Raw genomic sequence first — 22,227 nt, forward strand, 5'->3', positions numbered from 1 at the left:
TCTCACTATCTCTAAGACTAATAATTATTATTAATATAGAATATTGTATATTGATTATGATACATTATTATTTATTATTACTAGCTTGTATTATTTTATATTATTATTAATATCATCTGTCACTGATCATTGCAATATTATTAATATGATTTATTATTATGGGTTGTGGAGTGCAGACTTTGTGATGATGTCATTCGTAGCTCCTGTTACCATGGAAACGACAGGCAGATCACAGTTGGGAAGTGTGTGTGTGTGTGTGTGTGTGTGTGTGTGTGTTTACCGTGACTCTGGAGGTGGGCGTGTCCACAGCAGAGCTACTGGGCATGCTCAGTCGGCGGAAACGTCTCTCAGGAGCATCTGGAACAGAGAGGATCATGGGTAGAGCTCATTAATAACAGGTATTGATGTAATAACAGTTAATTAATCAGAATCATAATCTTTTTTATTGCCACATGAGTTAGTACAAACGAGGAATTTGTCATGGCGGAAGGGGTATCACAACATAACAACAACAACAAAACAGAGTTTAAGACGAAAACAACAAAAAACAATGAGCACCAACACACCGAGGCTGCCATCTTGTTCACTTTTCATTTAATTACCTGACTTTATTCTGTACCTGTCTGTCTGTCTGTCTGTCTGTCTGTCTGTCTGTACCTGTCTGTACGTACATGTCTGTCTGTACTGGTCTGTCTGTACCTGTCTGTCTGTATTGGTCTGTCTGTATTGGTCTGTCTGTACCTGTCTGTCTGTACGTACCTGTTTGTCTGTACTTGTCTGTCTGTACCTGTCTGTCTCCAAATGGCGTCCTCACCTTTGTGGGCGGGGCCAGGAGGTGCTGTGGTCACATGGAGCGAGTATCTCAGCAGCCAGACAGCGCAGAGCTCCGCCCTCTCAGCCAGAAGAAGAGGATGAACCTGAGAGGAAGAGGAGGAGAGTCTTCCTCAATAATATATCAGTGGCGGCCGTCAGGGCCAGCTAGGCCTTCTCTGCTGGCCTAAACACAATCACAAAGTTAGGAATATTTTATAATATAACTAATATATATCCTCTATTAAAAGTTACTTTTATTTATTTTTTATTTATTTGTAGTAAACGTGACGATGCGTTCGGGTTCCCACCTCAAGGCTGCTCAGCATCAGTAACTGAGAACCGGACAGGATGCAGAACATTCTGGTCCAGATGTCGGGCTCCGCCACCCGACCCCACGACAGCCAATTGATGGAGGCGCTTTTCAACTCTGTGACATCATCACATGAACAAAGACCTCAGCATCACGGCTTCCATCGGACATGTTAGTGCTTGAAACATGTACAGCAGCTGGAACGAGAAGGTCTCAACCAGAGCCGTAGTTCATCACGCTGTCTCTTTAAGTCATGAGGAGTTGGTTTGTGTTGAACCGATCGGCGATGAAGCGCCGTGTGCTCTCGTCGTCATGGTGACCAGCGTGGCGTCAGCTGACAGCTCAGTTTTCTCTGGTTGCCATGGCAGCGCCATGGAGGGGCACAGGTGTTGTCATGACATCACCGGGTTCAGTGAGGGAGGGAGGACCGAACTGGATTTTCAATTGGCAGTTGGTCGGACTTCATGTTGCTTTCAGGCTCGCTGACAGAAAGTATAAGTTTGTTTGGTTCCACGACGCATGTGCACCACAAACACAACATCCGCTGTTTTATCCAACAATGGTGTCTGAAGAGTGGACATCGTGGAGTAAAGACAGAATACGTTTTATTTGTTCACCAGTTTCTGTCTCTCACTCTGTCAGCTGGTGCTCAGCTCTAACAACACTCTGTGCCATACACACCCATTGAAAACCCTGAAACTGTCCAAACACTTTTACTGAACTTAAAACAATAATTACATGAAAACTGTGCGAGATATCAACAAATGCCCAACTAGGCAAATTAACTCCAGACTTTTGTCGACGTTTTAAAGTTTGATTTAGGGTTACGGTCTAAAGTTGTGTCTCTCTGACCCCATGAAGCCAAACAACCTGCTTCAAAAGGAAAGAACCAGGAAACAACAGATAAACAGGTAGAGAACAGGTAGAACACAGGTAGAGGACAGGTAGAGGACAGGTAGAACACAGGTAGAACACAGGTAGAGGACAGGTAGAACACAGGTAGAGGACAGGTAGAACACAGGTAGAGGACAGGTAGAACACAGGTAGAGGACAGGTAGAACACAGGTGGAGGACAGGTAGAACACAGGTAGAGGACAGGTAGAACACAGGTAAAGAACAGGTAGAACACAGGTAGAGAACAGGTAGAACAACGCAAAGAACAGGTAGAACACAGAGGTAGAGGTAAAGAGGTAGAGAACAGGTAGAACACAGGTAGAGGACAGGTAGAACACAGGTAGAGAACAGGTAGAACAACGTAAAGAACAGGTAGAACACAGGTAAAGAGGTAGAGAACAGGTAGAACATAGGTAAAGAACAGGTAGAACAACGTAAAGAACAGGTAGAACACAGGTAAAGAACAGGTAGAGAACATATAGAACACAGGTAAAGAACAGGTAGAGAACATATAGAACACAGGTAGAGAGGTAGAGAACAGGTAGAACAAGGTAAAGAACAGGTAGAACAAGGTAGTGAACAGGTAGAACACAGGTAGAGCACATATAGAGAACAGGTAGAACACAGGTAAAGAACAGGTAGAACACAGGTAGAGAACAGGTAGAACAACATAAAGAACAGGTAGAACACAGGTAAAGAGGTAGAGAACAGGTAGAACATAGGTAAAGAACAGGTAGAACAACGTAAAGAACAGGTAGAACACAGGTAAAGAGGTAGAGAACAGGTAGAACATAGGTAAAGAACAGGTAGAACAACATAAAGAACAGGTAGAACACAGGTAAAGAGGTAGAGAACAGGTAGAACATAGGTAAAGAACAGGTAGAACAATGTAAAGAACAGGTAGAACACAGGTAAAGAGGTAGAGAACAGGTAGAGAACATATAGAACACAGGTAGAGAGGTAGAGAACAGATAGAACAAGGTAGTGAACAGGTAGAACAAGGTAGTGAACAGGTAGAACACAGGTAGAGCACATATAGAGAACAGGTAGAACACAGGTAAAGAACAGGTAGAACACAGGTAGAGAGGTAGAGAACAGGTAGAGAACTGGTAGAACACATGTACAGAACAGGTAGAACACAGGTAGAGAACAGTTAGAAAACAGGTAGAACACAGGTAGAGAGGTAGAACACAGGTAGAGAACAGATACACAGGTAGAGAACAGTTAGAAAACAGGTAGAACACAGGTAGAGAGGTAGAACACAGGTAGAGAACAGATACACAGGTAGAGAACAGGTGCAACACAAGTAGAGAACAGGTGGAACACAGGTAGAGAACTTATAAACAGGTAGAGAACAAATAGAGGTAGAGAACAGGTAGACTTAATGGCATCTGGCTGTCAATCATCCACTCACCAATCACATTCATCCAGCCCATGTGTTGACACCTTGACAGGTGTTTCACCAGCTCCTCCATGTCTCAGGCACAGAAAACAGAATTCTGGGTAATCTACGGAACGAAATATATAGATAGACAGGATGCAGACTGGAGTGAAACAGGTAGGACACGTGAGAGAGACAGGTAGAAAAAAAGGTAGATAGGTAAACAGGAGACAGACAGGCTGAGAGTAATGAGACAGGTAGAATAATGATGAACATAAAATCATGTAAATACAACTTCCTGGTTTGTCACATGACAGGTAGATTCAGAGAGCGACAGGTAGACACACAGACAGGTACTCACAAACAGGTAGATTCAGAGAGAGACAGGTAGACAGACACACAGGTACTCACAAACAGGTAGATCCAGAGAGAGACAGGTAGCCACACGAGACAGGTAGACTCACAGACAGGTAGATTCAGAGAGACAGGTAGACACACAGACAGGTAGATTCACAAACAGGTAGATTCAGAGAGACAGGTAGACACACAGACAGGTAGAGGAGCTGTGGTCGATCTCGTCATGCTGTCAGACTAACCCGTCTGTCTGCAGGAACCTCAACCACCTGACTTCATGTTGAACACCTAATAGAATCAACAGATTATCACCTGTCTCTCACACACACTCTGACAATCACTCTCTCACACACACACACACACACACACACAGACTCAGGAGGTCAAAGGTTAAGCAACAGGTTCTTTATTGAGAAAGCTGGCAGCTGGTTGGCTCAACAGAAGATAAGCCGACATACAGTCATGTGAGCAACGGACCAATGGGAGGGGAGCACGGTTACCGTGGCAGCAAGGACAAGCTGCAGGGTTAAAGTGACAGCGTGACATTTTAATGTTAGCGGTTAGCATTCTTCATTCAAACTAAAGGGGTGTGTTAGCCTGGAGCTAACCTCTGATGTCAGTCATGATATTGAGCTGTTTGCATAGATACTGAACAATAGTGCAAGAAAACACAGAACTCTGGGAGTTTTAGTTTCTGTCCATGTTTCACACGAGACCAGAACATGGAGAAGCTCACGGTTCACCTGCTCTTCCTCTCCGCCTCTTCTTCCTCGCCAAACACAGGAGTAGAGGAGGAGAAAGAGGAGGAGAGGGAGAGGAGCAGTGTGACATCTTGGGGCTCTGACAACGTTTAACATCAAAGAAGAGAAACCAATACTGAACTGACTAGTGTGTGTCTGCATGTGCTTGTATTGTGTGTGTGTCTGCATGTGTGTGTACTGTGTGTGTGTGTGTGTGTCTCTTTGGCTCAGCCTCCTGATCAGCTTTGATTCTTCTTCCTCCAGGCGTCTCACAGACGAGGAAGAGGAAGAAGACTTCTGGGTCATCGCGTCTGCTCAGATCCGGTTCATTGATTGTGGATTTAAATACATTGATCTGCACCAATCGGCAGCCAGGAGGAGGAGGGATCAGAGCGTCTCACGCCCTAATATGGAGTTGTCCCCTCCCACTCCAGCAGGTATTGGACCGCCCCCTGAGCGGTGACCCGGCGGGCCAGCACTTGGTACCTCTCCCCATTGGTCAGCCGGCCCGCCACTCCAAAGTACGAGGAGATGGAGGAGTGGAGGTGGGAGGAGTCAGAGGGGATCTGAGCGGAGTCAGACAGAAAGTGGGAGGAGTCTGTGGTCAGGTGGTCTCCCAGCATCCCAAAAGGCTCCTCCCCCCCCTCGCTGCGACTGGCCCACTGACTGTAGCTGTTGCTGGGCAACTTCCTCTTCCTGCTGCCAAGTCGACTCCTGAGGACACAAAGGTCAAAGGTCAGAGACACTCAGCCAGACATGCCCCTATAGGGGAGGAGCCTCAAGAGCACAGTTTAAGGATGAAGATGAGGACAGAAGATGAAAATAGAGGAAGAGGATGTTCTCTGGACCTGGAGGTACAGGAGCTGCTGGTGGTAGCAGAACCTGAGGTGGAGACATCAGTGGAGTCCTGATCAATACTGAGAGACCTGCTGGAGACACTGACACATGATGTATTGGTCAATAACTGATCAATACTGACACATGATGTATTGACCAGATTATTCTATAATATTGATCAGGTTTTAATATTCATGGTTCACCTCTTAAGGCTCTGCAGTTCGTCCAGAGTGAAGTCAAAGATGTTGGCCATGTGGTGGTGAGAGGTCCAGCTGCAGGACACCTGATTCTGCACACAGGGGTTCTGTTTAGAGAACATCTGGTTCTGCACACATGGGTTCTGTTTAAAGAACAACTGGTTCTGCACACAGGGGTTCTGTTTCGAGAACATCTAGTTCTGCACACAGAGGTTCTGTTTCGAGAACATCTGGTTCTACACACAAGGGTTCTGTTTAGAGAACAACTGGTTCTGTACACAGGGGTTCTGTTTGGAGAACATCTGGTTCTGCACACAAGGGTTCTGTTTAGAGAACAACTGATTCTGTACACAGGTGTTCTGTTTAGAGAACATCTGATTCTGCACATGGGGGTTCTGTTTAGAGAACAACAGAACAGAAAAGTAGAACAGGAGTGAGAGTCTTACGTTAGGGATTGCTTCTTCCAAGAGCCATTTGGACTTTCTCTTCCTCCTCTCAGCTGAAGCACTGTGCACACACACAGACACACACACACACACACGTTTCAAGACTAGAAACTGGACTACCCTCGGATGATGGGACTAGAAACAAGACTACCCTCTGGTTTTAGGACTAGAAAATGGACTACCTTTTGGTTTTAGGACTAAAAACTGGACTACCCTCTGGTTTCAGGACTAGAAACTGGACTACCCTCTGGTTTTAGGACTACAAACTGGACTACCCTCTGATGTTGGAACTAGAAACAGGACTAACCTCTGGTGTTGGGACTAGAAACTGGACTACCCTTGGTGTTGGGACTAGAAACTGGACTACCCTCTGGTTTCAGGACTAGAAACTGGACTACCCTCTGGTTTTAGGACTTGAATCTGGACTACACTTTGGTTTTAGGACTAGAAACTGGACTACCCTCTGGTTTTAGGACTAGAAACTGGACTACCCTCTGGTTTTAGGACTATAAACTGGACTACCCTCTGGTTTTAGGACTAAAAACTGGACTACCCTCTGATGTTGGGACAAGAAACAGTACTACCCTTGGGTTTTAGGACTAGAAACTGGACTACCTTTTGGTTTTAGGATCAGAAACTGGACTACCCTCTGGTGTTGGGACTAGAAACTAGACAACCTACTGGTGTTGGGACTAGAAACTGGACTACCCTCTGGTTTCAGCACTAGAAACTGGACTACCCTCTGGTTTCAGGACTAGAAACTGGACTAACCTCAGGTTTTAGGACTAGAAACTGGATTACCCTCTGGTTTTAGGACTAGAAACTGGACTACCCTCTGATATTGGGACTAGAAACTGGACTACCCTCGGGTTTTAGGACTAGAAACTGGACTACCTTTTGGTTTTAGGACTAGAAACTGGACTACCCACTGGTTTCAGGACTAGCAACTGGACTACCCTCTGATGTTGGGACTAGAAACTGGACTACCCTCTGGTTTTAGGACTAGAAACTGGACTACCCTTGATGTTGGGACTAGAAACTGGACTACCCTCTGGTTTTAGGACTAGAAACTGGACTGCTCTCTGGTTTCAGGACTAGAAACTGGACTACCCTCTGGTTTTAGGACTAGAAACTGGACTACCCTCTGGTTTCAGGACTAGAAACTGGACTACCCTTTGGTTTTAGGACTAGAAACTGGACTACCCTCTGGTTTTAGGACTAGTGGGTCGCAAACCCACCAGTTGAGTCACTGAACTAGACTACTCCTGCGTTCCAGACAACTGGGAGGTCAAAATTTTCCCAGTTGAACGTTCTGAAGTCAAAGTTTTGCAGGTGCATGACTATAAATGTAAAAACTAGTCCAGAGACCTAGTAAAGGAGAGGTGGAGGAGAACTACCTATTCCTGGCCACGCCTTTCACATGGCCTTGCCCTCCGTCGTTGTGAGCGCGCTCAGGAAACAGTTTGGAGGGGGGGTTGGGAGGGACTCTAGTCCTCAGACGAAAGATGCATTTCCTCTTCTTGATTTCCTTTCCGCACAGAAACCTCAACACAAGCACATCATGAACACACATGATCAAACATAATGTATTAAAGGTTGAAGTATTTAAGCCTGTGATTCTTACTTGCTCTTGTATTTGTTCAGAGCGTCCAGCAGGTGCTGCCCCCTGTCTGCCGGAGGAGTGTTAGACAACTAAACAGAAGACAGGTGTGTTAAACTCAGGCTTGGATAGCCTTGGTCAGTCCTAGTCAGGTTTATTTTAGCTTAGTCTGGTTCAGGTTGAGTTTAGCTTAGTCTGGACAAGGTTGAGTTTAGCTTAGTCTGGTCCAGGTCTAGATGAGCAGTCTGGTCAAGGTCTAGTTGAGCAGTCTGGTCCAGGTCTAGTTGCACAGTCTGGTCCAGATCTAGTTGAGCAGTCTGGTCCAGGTCTAGTTGAGCAGTCTGGTCCAGGTCTAGTTGAGCAGTCTGGTCCAGGTCTAATTGCGCAGTCTGGTCCAGATCTAGTTGAGCAGTCTGGTCCAGGTCTAGTTAAGCAGTCTGGTCCAGGTCTAGTTGAGCAGTCTGGTCCAGGTCTAGATGAGCAGTCTGGTCCAGGTCTAGTTGAGCAGTCTGGTCCAGGTCTAGTTAGTACCTTCCCGAGCTGTAAGTGTTCCCAGTTTGCAGAGACTAAGGCCAGAACCTCATCCAGCTCAAAGTACTTCTTCTTGCTGCTGACGGACAGGTTGTAGAGGACCAGGTGGACCAGGTCCACCCAGCGCAGGGACAGACGGCGGACGTACTCGGATCCTTTATTACACACCGAGCACAGGAAGAGGTAGAACCTGAGGAGGAGAAGGATCAGACATGGCTCACCGCACACAGAGGAGGAAGGAGGAGGAGCCACCTCACCTGTCTCCAAACATCATAGACTCCTGCAGACACTGGGTGCAGGCCTCATGGAACCACTGCTGACACCTGAAGCACTGCAGCATCTTCAGGTACCACCTGCAACACAACACAGGTGAGTCTGGGGAAATGATGTCACAGGGAGCGAGTGTCTCCGATTAGACGGTCTTACTCTCCGGGGCCTCCGCAGTAGCAATAACACTGCTGCTGATTGGTTCGGTGCTGCGAGTCCCAGTCCAGAGCCTCAAGGTCGTACAGCAGCACCTGCTTCATGGCCGCCAGCGCCTTGGCTACAGGACCCTTCTTTAGAGCACCCCCTTTCTGGGGAGAAACAGACAGTCAGTCCAACAGGTAGTCAGACAGACAGGTAGTCAGTCAGACAGGTAGTCAGTAAGACAGACAGTCAGACAGACAGTTTATACTGGGTTCATACCCGGACAGCCAGAGCGAACACACAACGTCGACAGAACCAGGGGCTGATGCTGACGCTGCCCTCTACAGGAGGAACATGGCACTGCTGGTGGAACCCTGAAGGACAGGAAGACGCGTCATGGTGGTTCTTACACAACTGTCTCTACTGTCTCTAGTATCTCTACTGTCTCAGATTAACCTGTCTGTCACACTTACCGATGCCACATTTCCCACAGATGAGGATCTGGTTGTTGGGGTTTGATTGGCTGTCGGAGTTTGGCTCCACCTCCTGACACACAGAGCAGCGAGGTTCTTCCCCCGGCACTCCAGCTACAACGTGATTGGACAAGATTGTGATTGAGAGTCATAGTAAAGAGAGACGTCAGAAACAGCATGTCTCTCTTTCTACCTGTCTGTCTCTCACCATGTTGATGTCTCGCTCTCTACCTGTCTGTTTCTCAACATACTGATGTCTCTCTCGACCTGTCTGTCTCTCAACATGTCTCTCTCTCTCTACCTGTCTGTCTGTCAACATGGTGATGTCTCTCTCTACCTGTCTGTCTCTCAACATACTGATGTCTCTCTCTACCTGTCTGTCTCTCAACATGTCTCTCTCTCTCTACCTGTCTGTCTCTTACCATGCTGGATGTCCTTACAGAGGACCCAGAACTTGGAGTTGTCCTCAAACGTGACGAAGCAGCTCTGCCGTGGCGGGCTCACCTGTCCACCAATAAGAGCACAGAGATGTTGACCAACCAATCAGAGGCCACCAGCAACTAATGAGGAACGAGTGTACTTGTATCTGTCTCACCCTCTGTATCTTGCCCAAGTAGTAGAGTCCATCTGACCAATGACAGAGGACGAACTGTCCAACACTCAGACTGGACTCCGTCCCCTCCCCCGGGGGACTCCTCCCTCTCCGACATGCTCCGCCCCCTTGATTTATCTGAGGCTCAATACCACAGAAGGCTTCAATCAGGTCCTCAAACATCCTGTAGAGAGACAGGCAGGTAGAAAGAGAGACAGACAGGTAGAGAGAGACAGACAAGTAGAGAGAGACATAAAGGTAGAGACTTGTTTTGGTCAAGGGTTCCTAGCTTAACAATAACATGGTTAAATATAAAGATAACATGTTATATTAAAGATAACATGTTAAATGTCATATTAAAGACTGGTCCAGTCTTTAATATGACAGTCTTAACATGTTATACAGTCTTAACATGTTATACTAAAGACAACGTGTTATATTAAAGATAACATCTTATATTACAGATAACATGTTATGTTAAATGTTATATTATATATTTGTGTTCAGGAAGCTGTTTATGTTAATATGTGAATAAATATGAGATATTTATAATGTTGTTTTACAAACTGTAAATATAGTTTCTGTCAAAGAAACATAGGACTATTAGGACAAGAAGACAAACAAGTAGAGAGACGAACAGACAAGTAGACAGACAGGTAGAAAGACAGACAGGTAGAGAGACAGACAGACAGATAGAGAGTTGGACAGACAGACAGATAGAGAGGTGGGCAGACAGACATATAGAAAGACATACAGGCAGACAGGTAGACAGACACATTGTCAGTGAGACAGGTTGTGGCTGTGATTCATTCCTGAACTCATCAGAACCGTTTAACGACTAACCAACCACACACACACACACACACACACACACACACACACACACACACACACACACACACACGCAAACACAACACCACACACGCAAACACAGACACAACCTCACACACACACATATACACACACACACACACGCAAACACAGACACAACCCCACACACACACACACGCAAACACAGACACAACCCCACACACACACATATACAAATACACACACACACACACACAACCCCACACACATACATATACAAATACACACACACACAGACACACACACAAACACAGACACACACACAGACAGACGCACACACATGTATACACATGTATATAACGTTAAGTGTATATTACACAGTAAGTGTATTATATAAGTGTATGTTATACAGTATACATGTATACAAGTGTATATTATACCGTATACATGTGTATATAAGTGTATATTACACAGTATACATTTATATAAGTGTACATTATACATAATGTATATACGTGTATATTATACAGAATGTATATAAGTGTATATTATACATAATGTATATACGTGTATATTATACTGAATGTAGTGTATATTACACAGTAAACATGTATATAAGTGTATATTAGATTCAGATTCAACTGTATTGTCTTCGCACATAGAAGTACTGTGACAACGAAATGTAGTTTGCATCCGTCCAGAGAAAAGAATAAGCAGTGAATATGATGTCGATACAGACAGTACTGACTGTATGGACAGTACACAGACAATTACACAGTACACAGTAAATGTATGTAAGTGTACATTACACAGTACAGGTATATAAGTGTATATTACACAGTATACATGTAACATAACACACAGTAATACAGTGATAAGATAGAGTTATAATATGAAGCTGTCTTACGTCCTCTGGTCCTCCGAGCCACCGACAAACAGGTTGTCCTCGAGTCTGTCTCCGTGTCTGTCTCTGTCTCACTCCCTCTCCCTCTGTCTCACTCCCTCTCCCTCTGTCTCTGTCTCACTCCCTCTCACTCTGTCTCTGTCTCACTCTCCCTCGCTCTGTCTCACTCCCTCTCCCTCTTTTTCTCTCTCTCCGTTTTCGTGGCGCTAAACTTCAAACTTCGACCGTCGCCATTTTTTCTTTTTCCCGCGAATCACAGGAGGAGGTTTTGCCAGTCCTAATTTGCATACCGTGTCATTGCGTCATCAGCGACGTCATCACGTTCCAGCAGCGTCATCACGTCACACCAGGAAGTACCGCCTCCTTCAGAACTCCATCAACGGCCCAATCCCAATCTCCCCCAAAGCCTCGAGCCCTCAGAGACTCACTGACGTCACCTCTAACTGGTTGAGTTGAGTCTTCAGGACTCGATGGTGTAAATATGAATGACGGCCCTTTGCTGCAATATCACGTGACTACATTAAAACACATTGTGTGCAATTGTGTATTCATTTTATTCTTTTTATTCACTGGTTTCAACGTCTTCCTCACGAGATAAGAAGTCATTTTAAACTATTTATTTACTCGTTTTTGTCAAAATAAAATGCTTGATGAATGTACAAAAATATATATATTTGCTTGCATTCCTGTAATTCATGTTTTTATGTTCCATAATGTTGTAAGGGTATTTTATCACGTGCTTCTTTGTTTAACCTTTTTCTTTTTACGTCTCCATTCTTCCATTGGGATACTGCGCGTTTAACCTCACGTTGCAATGCATTGTGGGTAATTGTAACCATTGTAGGAAAAGTCAGCATCAAATGTCGACTAAAAGGTTCATAAATGGCTCAACACGTCACCACAGAGCTCTCAGGCCCTCCAAGAGACAACGGGACAGAACTGAAGAGTCCGTGAGGGAGGACATGGGACTGGACCCACGTTCATCTGTTCAACTTTGATCTTTTATTTTGAAAAGATTGTCTTTTAAATGACGGGGCTTTTAGAATCATCACGTCATCGTTCATCTTATTGGGACAACGATGGGTTCTTCGTGTGATGTAGAAAATATCATTTATAATTATAGTTACACACATATATATACACATACATAAGTCGATAAGCTTTATTGATCCATTGTATCATAAGTAAAAGCGTTCTTAAACAATGGGAGGAGTTATTCTTCACTTGCTGTTAGCCCTGATGCATCGCTCCAAGATCTTCTTCCTGAAGGGGCTTTTCCTTCCTTAACTCTGAAGTAACTTACACACTGATATCTACACACTGATAGCTACACATCTAAGTGTTTCTTATAACAACATTAATCTGTGGTTGCAGAAATAAAACCTTTTTTTTTTGGGTCTGCAATGTTGGAGTGGACGCCTGTAACAGAGAGTTGTGTCTAAAGGTCACGGGTCAGAGGTCCAGAGGGTTGTGTCTAAAGGTCACGGGTCACAGGTCCAGAGGGTTGTGTCTAAAGGTCACAGGTCACAGGTCCAGAGGGTTGTGTCTAGAGGTCACAAGTCACAGGTCCAGAGGGTTGTGTCTAGAGGTCACAAGTCACAGGTCCAGACGGTTGTGTCTAGAGGTCACAAGTCACAGGTCCAGAGGGTTGTGTCTAAAGGTCACAGGTCACAGGTCCAGAGGGTTGTGTCTAGAGGTCACAAGTCACAGGTCCAGACGGTTGTGTCTAGAGGTCACAAGTCACAGGTCCAGAGGGTTGTGTCTAGAGGTCACAAGTCACAGGTCCAGAGGGTTGTGTCTAAAGGTCACAAGTCACAGGTCCAGAGGGTTGTGTCTAAAGGTCATGGGTCACAGGTCCAGAGGGTTGTGTCTAGAGGTCACAAGTCACAGGTCCAGAGGGTTGTGTCTAAAGGTCACGGGTCAGAGGTCCTGTAACAGAAGATTGTGTCTAAAGGTCATGGGTCAGAGGTCCTATAGGTTCAGACGATCGGGAGTCCGGTTCCTTGCGAGGGCGGATTTTCATCTCGGTGAAGCGGAGCGAGTACTGCCATCCCGTCCAGCTGGACCACTCCACCCCATCGGCGTAGGAGGCGTGTCCTCCGCTCAGGTACTGCCCGTTCAGGTTGGAGGTGTGGCAGTTTCGGTACCACCACGCGCCCTGGTAGTACGCCGCACAGTTGTTCTCTGACTGGTCCCGGTCCCGGTCCTTGGTGGTGAACTGCATCCCAGAGTGCTTTAGGAGGGAGTCACCTAGGACAGAGGAACACCTGCTAGTACCTTGACCTGGGGAAACCTGCAGAGAACAGCACCAGTATCCCTACCAGCGGTCCCTGAGTACTGGTCCACCTCCAGCGGGTACCCGTCCTCCTCCGGGTTCACAGAGTCTCGACCAACCGAGAATTCACCGTACAGAGCGAACGCTGTGGCGTTGTCAAAGTCAGCCATGTCCACCCGTAACTCATACCCACCGGATCTGGTGAGGGAGTACATCCTCTGGAGACCTGAGAGACAGACAGGTAGGGAGACAGGCAGGGAGACAGGCAGGGAGACAGGTAAGGAGACAGGTAAGGAGCCAGGCAGGGAGACAGATAGGGAGACAGGCAGGGAGACAGGCAGGGAGACAGGTAAGGAGACAGGTAGGGAGACAGGCAGGGAGACAGGTAAGGAGACAGGTAGGGAGCCAGGCAGGGAGACAGGCAGAGAGACAGGGAGGGAGACAGGTAAGGAGACAGGTAGGGAGCCAGGCAGGGAGACAGGCAGGGAGACAGGTAAGGAGACAGGTAGGGAGACAGGCAGGGAGACAGGCAGGGAGACAGGTAAGGAGCCAGGCAGGGAGACAGGTAAGGAAACAGGCAGGGAGACAGATAGGGAGACAGGTAAGGAGACAGATAGGGAGACAGATAGGGAGACAGGCAGGGAGACAGGCAGGGAGACAGGCAGGGAGACAGGCAGGGAGACAGGTAAGGAGACAGGCAGGGAGACAGGCAGGGAGACAGGTAAGGAGACAGGCAGGGAGACAGGCAGAGAGACAGGGAGGGAGCCAGGCAGGGAGACAGGTAAGGAGACAGGTAGGGAGCCAGGCAGGGAGACAGGTAAGGAGACAGGTAGGGAGCCAGGCAGGGAGACAGGTAAGGAGACAGGCAGGGAGACAGGTAAGGAGACAGGCAGGGAGACAGGTAAGGAGACAGGCAGGGAGACAGGCAGGGAGACAGGTAAGGAGACAGGTAGGGAGTAATGTCAGCTTGGATGGCAAGGAGTGACCAAAGTGATCACATCCTGATCACCACCAGTTCCATTACATTTCATTTAGCTGAGGCTTGAGCTACAGAGGTCGAATGGCGTCAGAAGGTCGACCTGCAGGAGGAGTTACAGTAGTCAAGATGATCAGAACCTGGACCAGAACCACCTGGACCAAAGCTGATCCACCTTCTGAGTGAGGAGACGTATTATCCTGATGTTGTGTAGTACAGACCTACAGGATGTTGTGTACACTGCAAAAATTCAACTTCCAAAAACAAGAAAAAAAAGTAATAAAATGAGGGAAATATTACTTGAAATAAGACAAATTATCTGCCAACAGAACAGGAAAATTTGACTTGCCAAGACTTCTTGAAACAAGTGAAATGCCCTAAAATAAAAACTGCCTGATAAGAAGAAATATGTTGTCAATCAAAAAACAAGCGTGTAATGCCTTGATTTAAGATATTTCATCTTACTTGGATTTAAATTTTTGCAGTACAGCATAGACCTACAGGATGTTGTGTAGTGTGAGTTGAGGTGTTAGCTACAGTGTGTTAGCTACAGCGTGTTAGCTACAGTTTGTTAGCTACAGTGTGTTAGCTACAGCGTGTTAGCCACAGCGTGTTAGCTACAGCATGTTAGCTACATCATGTTAGCTATAGTGTGTCAGCTACAGCAGGTTAGCTACAGCAGGTTAGCTACAGCGTGTTAGCTACAGCGTGTTAGCTACAGCATGTTAGCTATAGTGTGTTAGCTACAGCAGGTTAGCTACAGCAGGTTAGCTACAGTGTGTTAGCTACAGCGTGTTAGCTACAGTGTGTTAGCCACAGCGTGTTAGCTACAGCATGTTAGCTATAGTGTGTTAGCTACAGCAGGTTAGCTATAGCATGTTAGCTACAGCGTGTTAGCCACAGTGTGTTAGCTACAGCGTGTTAGCTACAGCATGTTAGCTATAGTGTGTTAGCTACAGCAGGTTAGCTACAGCGTGTTAGCTAAAGCGTGTTAGCTATAGCGTGTTAGCTACAGCGTGTTAGCTATAGCATGTTAGCTACAGCGTGTTAGCCACAGTGTGTTAGCTACAGCGTGTTAGCTACAGCGTGTTGACTCCGCCCCCGGCTTGTTGGTGGAATGGCCGCCAGTAGAAACCTCTGGGCTCAGCACACCAGCAGGTCTTCCTGTAACCAGAGAGGTTTCTCTTTACCGAGCCAGTGCTCCCCGGTGCTTCTTCCAAACCCGTCTCTGTACGCCTGCCAGTCTCTGAAGAAGTTCACTGAGCCGTCCTCCCTCCTCTGAATCACCTGCACGCAATCAAATTAGGATGATTGATTTCTTTGGTCCAAAAAAACAACACATTTCTACTTCCTGTATTTATCACGTGTTCTGTCTATGGAAGTGTATTTGGGGGCGGGGTTAATCTCCTGGAGCTGTGTTCTTATTATCAGCTTTATTTAAGACACGTTCCTGGTGGGTGTTGACCTCTGCAGGACTGCTGTGTGTGTGTGTGTGTGTGTGTGTGTGTGTGTGTGTTTGTGTGTGTGTTTGTGTGTGTCTCACACACCGTCCAGCCTCCTCCATCAGTGCTCATGTCGCAGTAAACCATGAAGCCGTTGGGATCGTGGGTCGGAAACACCGAATAAACTCCATCCTGAGAAACACCGGACGCCCGGACATCAGAGCAATCTCTGGGTCTAACAGCTAAGAGAGAGTGAGAAATAATGTTTTAAAAAAAAAACTTTCAGCGTTTACAATAATAACGACACTGTCACTTCCTTTCTCGCACAAGAGGAGCATCACATGTTGACACAACATATTGCATCATCACAGCACCACTTCTGAACAAAGTCCTCACAGTGTTCATGCTATAAAAACCCAAAGTCAACCCAGAGACCTGAAGACAGGAAGTGCTTCCGGTCCCGTCCGGCCTCCACTTCCTGCTGCTGTGGCCGCAGCTCTCTCCAGCACCAGGTTCACCTTCACGTAGCCGACCCCAAGTATAAACGTGGTCTGACACCAGGTCTGACACCAGGTCTGACACCAGGTCTGACACCAGGTCTGACACCAGGTCTCACCACAGCTGCAGTTAACAGTGTGCAGAGTGTTAAACAGCCTTACACAGCAGACATGAGACACAACACCACCGTGTAGAACCCACTGAACCCAGTTCCTTATGGAGGTTTATCTAGAACCCACTGACTTGTTGCTCTATTCTCCGTAGTTGCTCTATAGACCTTGTGACAAAGTCACAAGGTCATTCTAAGGTCGTCACCTCTGTGCTTCGTGTCCTTCTGCAGGTCCTTGTTGAGTCTCCTCAGACTCTCTGTCTCCCTCTGCAGGCTCGTTAGAGAATCACTGAAACCTGCAACCAGCTTCAACACACCTGAGTGACCGTCAGACAGCACCTGCACAGGTGAGAGAGGGAGGAACACATCGTGCCGTTTTTCTATGAAAAGAATTTATCACGCGTTACTTTGATATAAACGTTTTTAGATCCTTTGTACAATTCTTTTGTGGGCCTTTTATATTAACATTCAATTCTATAAACAATGTTTATTTTGTTTTCTAGTGTTGTTGTAGACTTTAAATAAATTGCAGTTGAATAAGGAACATAATATTATTCATAAATTCACATTTCCTGTAACACTAACTCAGGTGACCTGCATGATGCGGCTCTGCTCGCTCTGCAGCGCGTCCAGACGCTGGTCCAGGACCCCTTGACCTCTTTTCAGCGAATCGGCCTCCTGCCTCAGGTTGTGGGCGTGGCCCGACAGCACCTTTAGCTCCTCCCCCAGCCTGCGGTCCAACCCCGTGTCCTGCCAGTCCTCGGCCTGGTGATTGGCCAGTGCCCGCAGCAGCGAGCTCTGCAGCGCCTCCCAGCGCAGGAAGCTCTCGCTGTAGTCCGGACAGTTCGGGTCCAGGAAGATGCTGATTGGCTCTCCGTCTGTTACCCGGGAAACCGAGACCAGGGCGCCAGACTCTCTGGGATTGGTCGAGACCACAGGCGAGAAGGAGGAGGAGGAAGAGGAGGAGGAGGAGGAGGAGGAGGAGGAGGAGGAGGAGACTCGGCCCCTGTACCATGACCAGAGTGACAGACAGACAAGTCAGACAGACAAACAGAGAGGCAGACAGACAGGTGGAGAGACAGACAGGCAGGCAGACAGGCAGACAGACAGGTACCTGCTGATGAAGGGCAGAGGATACTGGTTCAAGTCCAGGATGATCACGGTTGCTGTGGCGACCACTGCGATGACGAGCAGTGTGACAAAGGACCAGAACAGGAAGCTGCAGCATCTCTGCACACGCACACGCACACGCACACGCACACGCACACGCACACGCACACGCACACGCACACGCACACGCACACGCACACGCACACGCGCATGAACTTCCTTCTGAGGGTGGTGTCAGACAGTTACTTCCCAGCATGCTTTAGACCCTCCTGAACCCACACAAGGTCTGATCTTGAGGTTCTGTGTTGTTGTTGTTTTGTATTCATGTTGTTATGGTGGTCTTGTCGTTGTGTTGGTGTGATGTTGTGTTGTTGTTGTGTAACTTGACTCCTGCAGTATAAATCTCGTCTTTGTCTTTAATCTGAAGATCTGAGCAACAGCTGCTGCAGATTAACATTTAACTCACTGCCTGTCTGCCTGTCTGTCTCTCCACCTGTCTGTCTGCCTATCTGCCTGCCTGCCTGCCTGTCTCTCCACCTGTCTGTCTGTCTGCCTGCCTGTCTGTCTGTCTCTCCATCTGTCTGTCTGTCTGTCTGTCTGTCTCTCCATCTGTCTGTCTGTCTGCCTGCCTGCCTGCCTGTCTCTCCACCTGTCTGTCTGTCTGCCTGCCTGTCTGTCTGTCTCTCCATCTGTCTGTCTGTCTGTCTGTCTGCCTGCCTGCCTGCCTGTCTGCCTGTCTCTCCACCTGTCTGTCTGCCTGCCTGCCTGTCTGTCTGTCTGCCTGCCTGCCTGCCTGTCTGTCTGTCTCCCTGCCTGTCTGTCTCTCCACCTGTCTGTCTGCCTATCTGCCTGCCTGCCTGTCTCTCCACCTGTCTGTCTGTCTGTCTGCCTGCCTGCCTGTCTGTCTCTCCATCTGTCTGTCTGCCTGCCTGTCTCTCCACCTGTCTGTCTGCCTGTCAGTCTGTCTACCTGCCTGTCTGCCTGTCTCTCCACCTGTCTGTCTGTCTGCCTGCCTGCCTGTCTGTCTGTCTGTCTGCCTGCCTGCCTGCCTGCCTGTCTGTCTGTCTGTCTGTCTGTCTGTCTCCCTGCCTGTCTGTCTCTCCACCTGTCTGTCTGCCTGTCTGCCTGCCTGCCTGTCTGTCTCCCTGCCTGTCTGTCTGCCTGCCTGCCTGTCTGCCTGTCTGTCTGCCTACCTGTCTGTCTGTATGTCTGTCTGGCTACCTGTCTGTCTCTCCACCTGTCTGTCTGCCTGTCAGTCTGTCTACCTGTCTAACTGCCTGTCTGTCTCTCCACCTGTCTGTCTGTCTGTCTCTCCGCCTGTCTGTCTGCCTGCCTGCCTGCCAGTCTCTCCATCTGTCTCTCCACCTGTCTGTCTGTCTTGTTACCTGTTGCGTCATAGTGGGCGTGGTCTAACAGCTGATAGGTACCTTGTGTTTATTTGGTTGTTTGCTGCCGAGTTCTGAGCTGCTGTTGTTCATGATGGTCCACCTGTCGTTCATCATCCTGAAACACAAGCACACCTGAGCCAGGTGATCTGCTGCAAAGGCTCATGGGGGATATAGTGTTTTCCCGTTTGTTGTCTCATCATTCATGTCATAACTTAATGGTTTCACACAAAGCCTCCTCCATCACCTCAATAAAGACTCGTCACAAAACACAACAGTAAAGACTCGTCATAAAACACAACAGTAAAGACTCGTCACAAAACACGTTGGTGAAGACTCGTCACAAAACACAACAATAAAGACTCGTGATAGAACACGTCAGTAAAGACTCGTCACAAAACACAACAGTAAAGACCTGTCATAAAACACGTCAGTAAAGACTCGTCACAAAACACAACAGTAAAGACTCGTCATAAAACACGTCAGTAAAGACCTGTCATAAAACACGTCAGTAAAGACCTGTCATAAAACACGTCAGTAAAGACTCGACACAAAACACGTCAGTAAAGACTTGTGATAGAACACGTCAGTAAAGACTCGTCACAAAACACAACATCAAAGACTCGTCATAAAACACGTCAGTAAAGACCTGTCATAAAACACGTCAGTAAAGACTTGTGATAAAACACGTCAGTAAAGAAGCGTCATAAAACGCGACAGTAAAGACTCGTCATAAAACACGTCAGTAAAGACTTGTGATAAAACACGTCAGTTAAGACTCGTCATAGAACAAGTCAGTAAAGACTCGTCATAGAACAAGTCAGTAAAGACTCGTCATAGAACACGTCAGTAAAGACATATCATGAAAGAAGTCAGTAAAGACTCGTCATAGAACACGACAGTAAAGACTCGTCATAAAACACGTCAGTAAAGACTTGTGATAAAAGACGTCAGTTAAGACTCGTCATAGAACAAGTCAGTAAAGACTCGTCATAGAACACGTCAGTAAAGACTTGTCATAAAACACGTCAGTAAAGACCTGTCATAAAACACGTCAGTAAAGACTCGTCATAAAACACGTCAGTAAAGACCTGTCATAAAACACAACAGCAAAGATCTGTCATAAAACACGTCAGTGAAGACTCGTCATAAAATACGTCAGTAAAGACTCGTCACAGAACACGACAGTAAAGACTCGTCACAGAACACGACAGTAAAGACTTGCGATAAAACACGTCAGTTAAGACTCGTCATAGAACACGTTAGTAAAGACTTGTCATAAAACACGTCAGTAGACTCGTCTGTTTCTGTCAAATTCAATTCATCTTTACTGATTACTCAGTGAATTTAAACGCCTCACTGTCACCTAAACAGTTATCTTAATTATATATATATATATATATATATATATATATATATATATATATTTATATATATATATTTATATATATATATATATATATATATATGTAACAACATTGTAAACAACATTGTTCTCATATTCAACAGAACCTCTAGTGAGCTCTTTGTTTTTATGAATGAAGTTTATTCATGAAAACAAACAAACACATTCTACACATGACCTTATTGATCACTAACAGAAATAATCAATAAAGTTAATAATCAATAAAGTTACCTCACTGACTCCACAAGACCAGAACCAGGAGACTTAATGTTCTCTAGAGATCTACCGTCGGCTGCTGGGCGAGAGAGAGAGAGAGAGAGAGAGAGAGAGAGAGAGAGAGAGAGAGAGAGAGAGAGAGAGAGAGAGAGAGAGACTGAGTTGTGTGTGTGTGTCTGTCAGAGAGTGTGTTAATCTATTAATCCTCCTCATTAGCTTCAATCAGTCTGACAAGCTGCAGCTTCACTTCCTGTTTCTTAACACCTGCTGTCCTCTTATAGGCCCTATTGTGGAGCTGTCCTCTGATAGGCCCTATTGTGGAGCTGTCCTCTGATAGGCCCCGTGGTGTAGCTGTCCTCTTATAGGCCCTGTGGCGGCGCTGTCCTCTGATAGGCCCTATTGTGGAGCTGTCCTCTGATAGGCCCTGTGGTGGGGCTGTGCTCTGATAGGCCCTGTGGCGGAGCTGTCCTCTGATAGGCCCTATAGTGGAGCTGTCCTCTGATAGGCCCTGTGGTGGGGCTGTGCTCTGATAGGCCGTGTGGCAGAGCTGTCCTCTGATAGGCCCTATAGTGGAGCTGTCCTCTGATAGGCCCTATAGTGGAGCTGTCCTCTGATAGGCCCTGTGGTGGGGCTGTGCTCTGATAGGCCCTGTGGCGGAGCTGTCCTCTGATAGGCCCTGTGGCGGAGCTGTCCTCTGATAGGCCCTGTGGCGGAGCTGTCCTCTGATAGGCCCAGTGGTGAAGCTGTCCTCTGATAGGCTCTATTGTGGAGCTGTCCTCTGATAGGCCCTGCGTACTTCTATACAACTAGAGGAGTCGCCCCATGGTGGTCAGGAGAGAGAATGCAGCTTTAACACATGAAGCATAGACTTTACTTTAAATAACCAGAGGTTTTGTCCTGGTTACACACACACACACACACACACACACACACACACACACACACACACACACACACACACACACGTATATAGATTAAATCTGACTCCTGCTCTCTCTCTCTCTCTCTCTCTCTCTCTCTCTCTCTCTCTCTCTCTCTCTCTCTCTCTCTCCCTGGGGGTCCACAGGGTTACCATGGTGATGAGAAGCTGCTCGGTAACGATGCCCCCCCCCTCCTCACCACATCCACCATAAGTGGAAACCCCTCCCCTCTTCCTCTCTGAGATGTGACTCTCGTTCTGCCGATCACACCGGAGAGACCGAGCAGTAGTATCAGTAGTACTCTCAGTCGTATCGGCAGCAGTATTTCTTTATTGAACTTCACTCAGCGTGTCATAGAGTCTAACTCTTTCAGTTTGATTTTTTTTTCAAATAGTTTTTAGCAAGCAGTTGACATTAAACGGGCTTTTTCAGACACTCATGAAAGAAAACCACATTCTGCTCATTGTTGGTTCAGATTCAGCTTTCATCTCAGCTTGTAGTCGCCAGCTGCAGGTTGAACTGTGACACACGACTACCTGTCCTGGTTTGGTCTCATCTGGTCTCTCCTCTGCTCTCCTGGTCTGGTCTCAGAACAGGCAGG

General features: G+C 46.9%; 2 protein-coding genes across 2 annotated transcripts; both read right to left on the reverse strand.

The window, feature by feature from the left end:
• Positions 1-4,137: 4,137 nt before the first annotated feature.
• On the reverse strand, positions 4,138-11,524 carry LOC137803348 (PHD finger protein 19-like). Its single transcript, XM_068601731.1, has 14 exons — positions 11,294-11,524; positions 9,580-9,760; positions 9,407-9,488; positions 8,985-9,098; positions 8,791-8,885; positions 8,530-8,678; positions 8,361-8,456; positions 8,104-8,293; positions 7,597-7,664; positions 7,370-7,516; positions 5,973-6,033; positions 5,533-5,618; positions 5,341-5,430; positions 4,138-5,206 (listed from the first exon to the last, which is right to left on the reverse strand). Exons 2-14 carry the CDS (start codon positions 9,757-9,759, stop codon positions 4,897-4,899), a joined length of 1,668 nt encoding a protein of 555 aa, XP_068457832.1. The 5' UTR covers position 9,760; positions 11,294-11,524; the 3' UTR covers positions 4,138-4,896.
• Positions 11,525-12,694: 1,170 nt separating this feature from the next.
• Positions 12,695-19,202, reverse strand: LOC137803333 (fibrinogen C domain-containing protein 1-like). Its single transcript, XM_068601701.1, has 8 exons — positions 19,128-19,202; positions 17,705-17,820; positions 17,185-17,596; positions 16,797-16,929; positions 16,089-16,225; positions 15,732-15,828; positions 13,612-13,791; positions 12,695-13,540 (listed from the first exon to the last, which is right to left on the reverse strand). Exons 1-8 carry the CDS (start codon positions 19,200-19,202, stop codon positions 13,239-13,241), a joined length of 1,452 nt encoding a protein of 483 aa, XP_068457802.1. The 3' UTR covers positions 12,695-13,238.
• Between the last annotated feature and the right edge of the window lie 3,025 nt (positions 19,203-22,227).

Source organism: Clinocottus analis, unplaced genomic scaffold, assembly GCF_023055335.1.
Source record: "Clinocottus analis isolate CAN_PGR_092001 unplaced genomic scaffold, fCliAna1.0.p SCAF_53, whole genome shotgun sequence".
Lineage (NCBI taxonomy): Eukaryota > Metazoa > Chordata > Actinopteri > Perciformes > Cottidae > Clinocottus > Clinocottus analis.